The sequence below is a fragment of the Pinus tabuliformis genome, chromosome 3_2 (genome assembly GCF_031772625.1).
Source record: "Pinus tabuliformis cultivar Carrire ecotype Pingquan chromosome 3_2, CPIR1, whole genome shotgun sequence".
In the NCBI taxonomy this organism is placed as follows: Eukaryota; Viridiplantae; Streptophyta; class Pinopsida; order Pinales; family Pinaceae; genus Pinus; species Pinus tabuliformis.
In genome coordinates this window covers 718,509,319-718,518,094 of record NC_142302.1, presented here as the reverse complement: position 1 = coordinate 718,518,094, position 8,776 = coordinate 718,509,319, and the positions used below count along the sequence as shown (strand labels likewise).

At 39.0% G+C, this 8,776-nt stretch overlaps 2 protein-coding genes across 2 annotated transcripts in view; both read right to left on the bottom strand.

Annotated features, from left to right (window-relative positions):
* Window positions 1-2,363: 2,363 nt before the first annotated feature.
* LOC149182647 (uncharacterized) lies at window positions 2,364-4,254 on the bottom strand. The gene is made up of 2 exons (XM_089414622.1): window positions 4,234-4,254; window positions 2,364-3,374 (listed from the first exon to the last, which is right to left on the bottom strand). Exons 1-2 carry the CDS (start codon window positions 4,252-4,254, stop codon window positions 2,364-2,366), a joined length of 1,032 nt encoding a protein of 343 aa, XP_089270748.1.
* Window positions 4,255-6,611: 2,357 nt separating this feature from the next.
* LOC149182646 (uncharacterized) overlaps window positions 6,612-8,776 on the bottom strand; it is a 110,817-nt gene continuing 108,652 nt past the window's right edge. Inside the window, exon 5 of the mRNA XM_089414621.1 lies at window positions 6,612-7,909. Coding sequence (XP_089270747.1) covers window positions 6,612-7,909 — 1,298 coding nt within the window. The remainder of the gene's footprint in view (window positions 7,910-8,776) is intronic.

Below are 8,776 nucleotides of genomic sequence, written 5' to 3'. Positions count from 1 at the left end.
CTGCAAAATTGCCCCTCCCAAAAGTAGGCTTTATTATCAACAATAGGTGGGATTGACCCAACGGATTCCAATCTTGTGTGACCCTCAGTTACCAGCTCAACTAGCTTTCCTCGTTCAAGTGAAATCCCTCAACAAAACTGTTCATCGAAGAATTATTGATGAGGGGGCATCTACATGTATTATGTCGATGAGTTTCTGGAAAACTTTAGGATCTCCACCCTTGTCGCAATCTTCGATGACATTGAAAGCATTTGATGGACGAACATACACCCCATACGGGATTTTAAGTAACTTGCAAGTCGAACTAGGGGGAAAAACAGTAGAAATAGATGTTGAAGTAATTGACAAAAACCTCGATTACAACATCCTACTAGGAAGGCCCTGGATATATGCTATGGCAGCCATTGTGTTGACCTATTTCAGGAAGATTTCATTTCCCTTTCACGGAGGAATTACAATCGTCGACCAACAAAAATTTCTCCCCAATAGTTCACAAGTTATGGGAAGCATTTCAATGATCCATGGAAGCCCTCATTCGCTTCAAAATATTGGAGTAGGCCTACTAAAATACCCTATATTAATGGGGAATTTTTCCCTACCGCCTCCAATCAATCTGACGGAAGTAGCAACGGTGGGAACCTGCAATATGATATCTTCTATTCAAAATATCTCTAAAAACGATATTAACATGGATCATCTGCAGGTATTGCCTCCAAGCCCAATATAAATCTTGTAGCAATCAATGTTTTCGGCATGGGAGGCAAACCCAAATCAACGCTCATCAAGCGTTTGGATAGATAGGTCTAAGGAATATGGTACCTGTTATCTCAAAATCAAGCCCTGGAAGGCTGCAGACCAGGAAGACTTCAAGTAACTATTTCAAACCGACTTTAGGCTGAGGCTTAGCCTCCTCAACCTGAGAGGGCTCTCTCTTGATGGATTAATGATTTTGATTAAAGATAAGATGGCTAACTCTTATAGAACAACTGTGAAAAATATGAATGGTGGAAACACATTAAACAAAACTATCCATTGGGCTTATGGAGTCAACAACACTTCAATATAACAATGAACTCAACCTTACATGGAAGTCAGGGCATTCAGCGTTTAAACATTCAGAACATAAACTCATAAGGGACCACACAGTTTATGCATGTATACAGGAAGTCAAAGCACATTCAGTGAATTCTGAGTGATTATACATCCATACCACTGTAAGAATTAAGAAAAGGACAACATCACCTATTCTGAACATAAAAAACCCTTCATGAATCCTGAGAAGTAAAATCAAGCATGTATTATTGAAAATGAGTCTTACATATGCCAAATACAAGTTTTTCCATAAAAATTTTTAACCCTGATTACATTGTTGTTTCAGCTATATATAGAGCTCTTATTCTCACTGATCGAGATTCCTCCTCCAGCATGAGGGGAATTCGAAAACTACTTCTAATGACACCTCTTAAACTTTAACTACTTAATAAATACAACAGAGTGTTGACTGGAGTTTTTAGAGATCTAAATCAACTATGACTCTAACTCCATAACAGCCTTGGTCTACAATCATTCTCGTTCTCTGACATCTGGTTCCCTTTGGCGGTGGCTGTGATGGACCTTTAATGCTCCATGTTGCTCTTTAATATCACATGTTTTCCAATGTCATGAAACATCGGAAATTATCCCTGTTTTACTGGTCTTTGGTTTACCTCAAAATGTTCGAATCCAAAGAAGCATGTCCTTTATCCTTTAATTACCCAAAATAGAACAGACTGCCACGTTGGGTAGAGCAGACTGCCACGTCCTTGATGTGCTGTCCACCGTTTTCATGTACCTGTGTGATGACAAAATCTTTCAAAAAGATTTGTCGCTTTGTCAATCATAATTGATCAACGGAATTGTAACATGCAGCTACAGCAGTTTCGTAGCGCGCTATGATACTGCTGTGTAATTTCAAAAACACAGTCTTCCTTTCATAGCTAAATGATCGCCACTGTTCATGGCTTAAGCACCTTACTCCCTTGATCATTTTGACAAGATTTGCTTTCAACTTTCAAGAAACAGATATTTCTCCTGAGGAAAAGATACAATGACACCGATAACACCATTCACTATTCCAAATATAACTGTATGAATCTGGTTAATACCTCTTCTTCTCCTGCATGAGAACTTCCACTACCAACCCAGTTAAACTCAAAATCCCTTTCACTATTGCCCTTCACTTCAGTGTTCATCCCCAAACAGGGATCAACTTCAGGGTCAGCACTTGAAGGTGTATTTAAACCGCTTGATGACCTTTCTTTTATAACCTTTCTACTGTTTGTAGTTTCTCCATTGGGCACGTTGATACAAAGTGCATTATCATCCTATTCTTCCACTTGACAATTTGGTTTCTCTATCTGCATTTCTACATCACAGGACTCTTCATTACAGCTAGTTATGTTGGGATCTGAACTTGATGGTAAAACTTCTGGCAAACCATCAGCATGTCCAGACTTGGGACACGACAAACCTGGTATGCCAGGAAATGGTGGAAAAACGTTTAGCTGTGAAGTTTGAACATCTGCCTTCATCTTCCCAGTTGTGTCAGACAATGATCCGTTACCATTCAGTGTATTGATTGCCACACATTCTTCTGCCCCTCCTTCAACATTTTGCACTGGAATATGTCTCGAATAAATGGATATAGGAACAGAGGCTTGATGCTCTCTAGAAAGGGAATTCATGTTGTTATCCAGTTCAGATAGCGGCTCATCCAAGTCCTGCTGTGCTGTATGGATTTCCCTGCAGGGCAGATTTGCATTTGATTCACCACTACCTTCGAGCATACTGGTCCCTGAGTCTGATGGTGGAATATTGGATGTCACCCCCGAGGCATTCTCAGATTTAACTATTTTCATTTTAGCCTTCACACCAACATTATGCAATGATCCTTTCATCTTTTCCAACTTTGAATTCTCAGGAATTTGACCATCTAATGAGTGTCTCTCCTTCTTATGAGATGTAAACTCTTGGAAAGCTCCTTTAACATTAACATCTAAGCCTGAATCCTTAGTTGGAACTAAAACCGTCTGGCCAAATAGCTTGAGACTTGATGGTGAAATGCTTGTACTGGATGATTCCATATTTGTTTCCTGCAAGTTGATGTTATCATGTGTTTGAAGTGGTCCCAGTCTTGCATTGTATGGAGCAAATGCTGCATTCTTCCAAGTTTCACCACCTAGATTGGAACCTGCACACAATCTGTCAGGTGCAGATGAAACTGCTGATAGTGACCTGTTCTCCTCTTCATTTGTTGATGGACCAATTTGACTAGCAGTGCCTGCCTTCCGAGGATAAGCGGTCGGATATGATAGACGAAGTGTATAGGCTGACAACTATTGATGGATTTTGATGGATATGACAGCTGTGAAAGAATGGCTATGGATTCGAACAAATCCCCAATTTCGTAGCGCAGCCAGTGCAAAATATGAATTATGCGCTACGAAATCACCTAAAACATGTTGCGCTGCGAAACTGCTAAAAAGGATTTATGTGCTGCAAAACCACTTTAAAATGATTACAGGCGCTACGAAATCACCTAGACAATTTCGGCTTTGAAATGAGTTTGGACATATGATATCCATGTGAGATGTGAGACCAATGATAGACTAAAACAGAGAATTGACCCCTTTATACATACCAACAATACTCTTAACAAGACTCCTATTCAAACTATTTAGACTCTAAAACCAGATGAAAAGACTAGACCCAAAATTGACATCAACCCTTTGGCAAACAACCGAACTGATGTGAACAATTTAGAAATTTTTCTTGAGTGATAACAGTGGCTCCACTTGGGATAGTGTGCTCCTGTAGTACACTAAGAACTCGTAGGTCCAGTGCTTTTTTTTTTTTTTTATGACAAACGGAAATTTGCTTGACAAACATCCCTTTCCAGCTTCTTGGGCCTTCACCTCGGGCTTAAGCTTGATGATCACTGTAGGAGAAAGAAATCTATATCTACTGAAAAAGGCTCAGTCCACCTTGAGCTTATTTGCAATTTCCTACCTACCTACCCTATCAATTTCCACTTGTAGGTCAAGCAACATGATATTTCCAATAAAGCCAATCAATTGTCTTTTCTGATATTGGAGGCTCTTGACTGTATCTGACCTCAAAATAACCATGATAGTGAAATGACCAAATCAACTTATAATGTACCTGATCTTCATAATGCAAATGAAAATGAAATACTGGTGTGCAAAGCTTTGCCATGTAATCACTTACAGGGTCAAAAAGGACATGGTTATTTTGATGATCATCATAACACTCTACATCTTCAGACAACTGATTCTCAACCACACAAAATTCCTTTGATATGTTATCCAACTGCTTTTCTGAATGATTCTCATAAACAATATAATTTTTCTCTTTCTTATGATCATTTATTGCTGTAAGCTGCTGAGAAGTTTGACATAAAAAACCAACCTTTTCCTCTGCCTGAGGGTCGTAAAAGCTATCTTCCAGTACTTCTTCTTGGTGTTTGCAATCAATTTCATACTCATAATGATCTGAAGCCTGACAAATCTGCTGCATCTCTACATCAATCTCAGAGGATGTAATATGATTTTCATAAGTAAACCCCTGCTGATCTTCATGCTGCATTTCATGAGATGTTATACTTTCTTCTTGGTGTTGAAATGCATTGTTATGAAGAGCCTCTAAAATTTCTTCATCCATAAATTCATCATCATCATAACAATCCTCCAAATATTGAATAAAACTCGTAGAATGTTTACAACAATCTTTGACCAGCAATAAGGAGGGATGACACTCTTTATACATGTCATAGAACACATCATGGAAATCAGCAAGAGAATATAATGAACCATTTTCCAAACTTTTATACCAAGACCATGCTTTTCCTTCTAAAGTGGTCATAAACATCTTCATGAGACAATCTTTAGGGAAATGAACCTTAAGACTGCGTACATGCATATGAAACCTATCCAAATGAAGAGCAGCATTGTCTTTCTTTTCATCTTTGAATATTGGAAGATCATCTAACCAATCAACCTTTGGCATAGGATTTGGAAAACCAGGGATATGAGACCGATTCATAGGAGCATACCTGGCATTCATTCTTGCAGTGGAATTCATCTTGAAACTTCATCAAGCTACTGATCTTCTAGTAGTGGAGTCACCTTCCAATTTCTTATTCGATGTGTGGAGTCGCCAAGGTAGTTTTGTAGCCTCAAATAGATGTCTGAGCTCCTGCTACCTTCAAAAGTTCAACCATTGATTTCGGGAATGAATAATCTTCAGACTCCCGGCAGACGCACCAAAATGTTATCTCAAAATCAGGCCCTGGAAGGCTGCAGACTAGGAAGACTTCAAGTAACTATTTCAAACCGAATTTAGGCTGAGGCTTAGCCTCCTCAACCTGAGAGGGCTCTCTCTTGATGGATTAATGATTTTGATTAAAGATAAGATGGCTAACTCTTATAGAACAACTGTGAAAAATATGAATGGTGGAAACACATTAAACAAAACTATCCATTGGGCTTATAGAGTCAACAACACCTCAATATAACAATGAACTCAACCTTACATGGAAGTCAGGGCATTCAGCGTTTAAACATTCAGAACATAAACTCATAAGGGACCACACAGTTTATGCATGTATACAGGAAGTCAGAGCACATTCAGTGAATTCTGAGTGATTATACATCCATACCACTGTAAGAATTAAGAAAAGGACAACATCACCTATTCTGAACATAAAAAACCCTTCATGAATCCTGAGAAGTAAAATCAAGCATGTATTATTGAAAATGAGTCTTACATATGCCAAATACAAGTTTTTCCATAAAAATTTCCAACCCTGATTACATTGTTGTTTCAGCTATATATAGAGCTCTTATTCTAACTGATCGAGATTCCTCCTCCAGCATGAGGGGAATTCGAAAACTACTTCTAATGACACCTCTTAAACTCTAACTACTTAATAAATACAACAGAGTGTTGACTGGAGTTTTTAGAGATCTAAATCAACTATGACTCTAACTCCATAACAGCCTTGGTCTACAATCATTCTCGTTCTCTGACATCTGGTTCCCTTTGGCGGTGGCTGTGATGGACCTTTAATGCTCCATGTTGCTCTTTAATATCACATGTTTTCCAATGTCATGAAACATCGGAAATAATCCCTGTTTTACTGGTCTTTGGTTTACCTCAAAATGTTCGAATCCAAAGAAGCATGTCCTTTATCCTTTAATTACCCAAAATAGAGCAGACTGCCACGTTGGGTAGAGCAGACTGCCACGTCCTTGATGTGCTGTCCACCATTTTCATCTACCTGTGTCATGACAAAATCTTTCAAAAAGATTTGCCGCTTTGTCAATCATAATTGATCAACGGAATTGTAACATGCAGCTACAGCAGTTTCGTAGCGCGCTACGATACTGCTGTGTAATTTCAAAAACACAGTCTTCCTTTCATAGCTAAATGATCGCCACTGTTCATGGCTTAAGCACCTTACTCCCTTGATCATTTTGACAAGATTTGCTTGCAACTTTCAAGAAACAGATATTTCTCCTGAGGAAAAGATACAATGACACCGATAACACCATTCACTGTTCCAAATATAACTGTATGAATCTGGTTAATACCTCTTCTTCTCCTGCATGAGAACTTCCACTACCAACCCAGTTAAACTCAAAATCCCTTTCACTATTTCCCTTCACTTCAGTGTTCATCCCCAAACAGGGATCAACTTCAGGGTCAGCACTTGAAGGTGTATTTAAACCACTTGATGACCTTTCTTTTATAACCTTTCTACTATTTGTAATTTCTCCATTGGGCAAGTTGACACAAAGTGCATTATCATCCTGTTCTTCCACTTGACAATTTGGTTTCTCTATCTGCATTTCTACATCACACGACTCTTCATTACAGCTAGTTATGTTGGGATCTGAACTTGATGGTAAAACTTCTGGCAAACCATCAGCATGTCCAGACTTGGGATACGACAAACCTGTTATGCCAGGAAATGGTGAAAAAACGTTTAGTTGTGAAGTTTGAACATCTGCCTTCATCTTCCCAGTTTTGTCAGACAATGATCCGTTACCATTCAGTGTATTGATTGCCACACATTCTTCTGCCCCTCCTTCAACATTTTGCACTGGAATATGTCTCGAATAAATGGATATAGGAACAGAGGCTTGATGCTCTCTAGAAAGGGAATTCATGTTGTTATCCAGTTCAGATAGCGGCTCATCCGAGTCCTGCTGTGCTGTATGGATTTCCCTGCAGGGCAGATTTGCATTTGATTCACCACTACCTTCGAGCATACTGGTCCCTGAGTCTGATGGTGGAATATTGGATGTCACCCCCGAGGCATTCTCAGATTTAACTATTTTCATTTTAGCCTTCACACCAACATTATGCAACGATCCTTTCATCTTTTCCAACTTTGAATTCTCAGGAATTTGACCATCTAATGAGTGTCTCTCCTTCTTATGAGACGTAAACTCTTGGAAAGCTCCTTTAACATTAACATCTAAGCCTGACTCATTAGTTGGAACTAAAACCGTCTGGCCAAATAGCTTGAGACTTGATGGTGAAATGCTTGTACTGGATGATTCCATATTTGTTTCCTGCAAGTTGATGTTATCATGTGTTTGAAGTGGTCCCAGTCTTGCATTGTATGGAGCAAATGCTGCGTTCTTCCGAGTTTCACCACCTATATTGGAACCTGCACACAATCTGTCAGGTGCAGATGAAACTACTGATAGTGACCTGTTCTCCTCTTCATTTGTTGATGGACCAATTTGACTAGCAGTGCCTGCCTTCCGAGGATAAGCGGTCGGATATGATAGACGAAGTGTATAGGCTGACAACTGTTGATGGATTTTGATGGATATGACAGCTGTGAAAGAATGGCTATGGATTCGAACAAATCCCCAATTTCGTAGCGCAACCAGTGCAAAATATGAATTATGCGCTACGAAATCACATAAAACATGTTGCGCTGCGAAATTGCTAAAAAGGATTTATGTGCTGCAAAACCACTTTAAAATGATTACAGGCGCTAGGAAATCACCTAGACAATTTCGGCTTTGAAATGAGTTTGGACATATGATATCCATGTGAGATGTGAGACCAATGATAGACTAAAACAGAGAATGACCCCTTTATACATACCAACAATACTCTTAACAAGACTCCTATTCAAACTATTTAGACTCTAAAACCAGATGAAAAGACTAGACCCAAAATTGACATCAACCCTTTGGCAAACAACCGAACTGATGTGAACAATTTAGAAATTTTTCTTGAGTGATAACAGTACCCCTTCAAATCCTTGGTCGCAAGTACATTATACAAACGAAGGAATTGTTCAGTCAATGATGATTGATGGGGCACCATGGGAAGATTACCACCATCGTTCCCATCTTCTGGATTACAAAGAAGATACTCCTAGTGACCTTCATCATCCCTCAGTTTTTTATTTTCTATCAAATACTGTAAACACGGTGGATTCTGAGTGAAACTTGTCCAATATTGAAGAGACTATCGCCATAAATATCTCGACCAAAACAGATGTTGTAGAGAATATTCATGTCGGCAAATCTTGTTCTCCTTCAGAACTAGAAATATATCATGCTATTTTTTGCGAATTCAGAGATTTCTTTGCTTGGTCGTATGATGAAATGCCAGGCATTGACTCGAGAATAGTTGAACATGAAATTAAGATGTATCCGGATGTCAAACTGGTATGACAATGGCTACAACA

What these genes read in the sequence shown, in the direction of transcription:
- LOC149182647 (XM_089414622.1), bottom strand. Translation starts at nt 4,254, where the DNA reads ATGGCAAAGCTTTGCACACCA. An exon ending in TGGCAAAGCTTTGCACACCA is followed by an intron (nt 3,375 to 4,233) that starts GTATTTCATTTT and finishes ATCCATCAATAG; the next exon opens with TTGTCAGCCTATACACTTCG.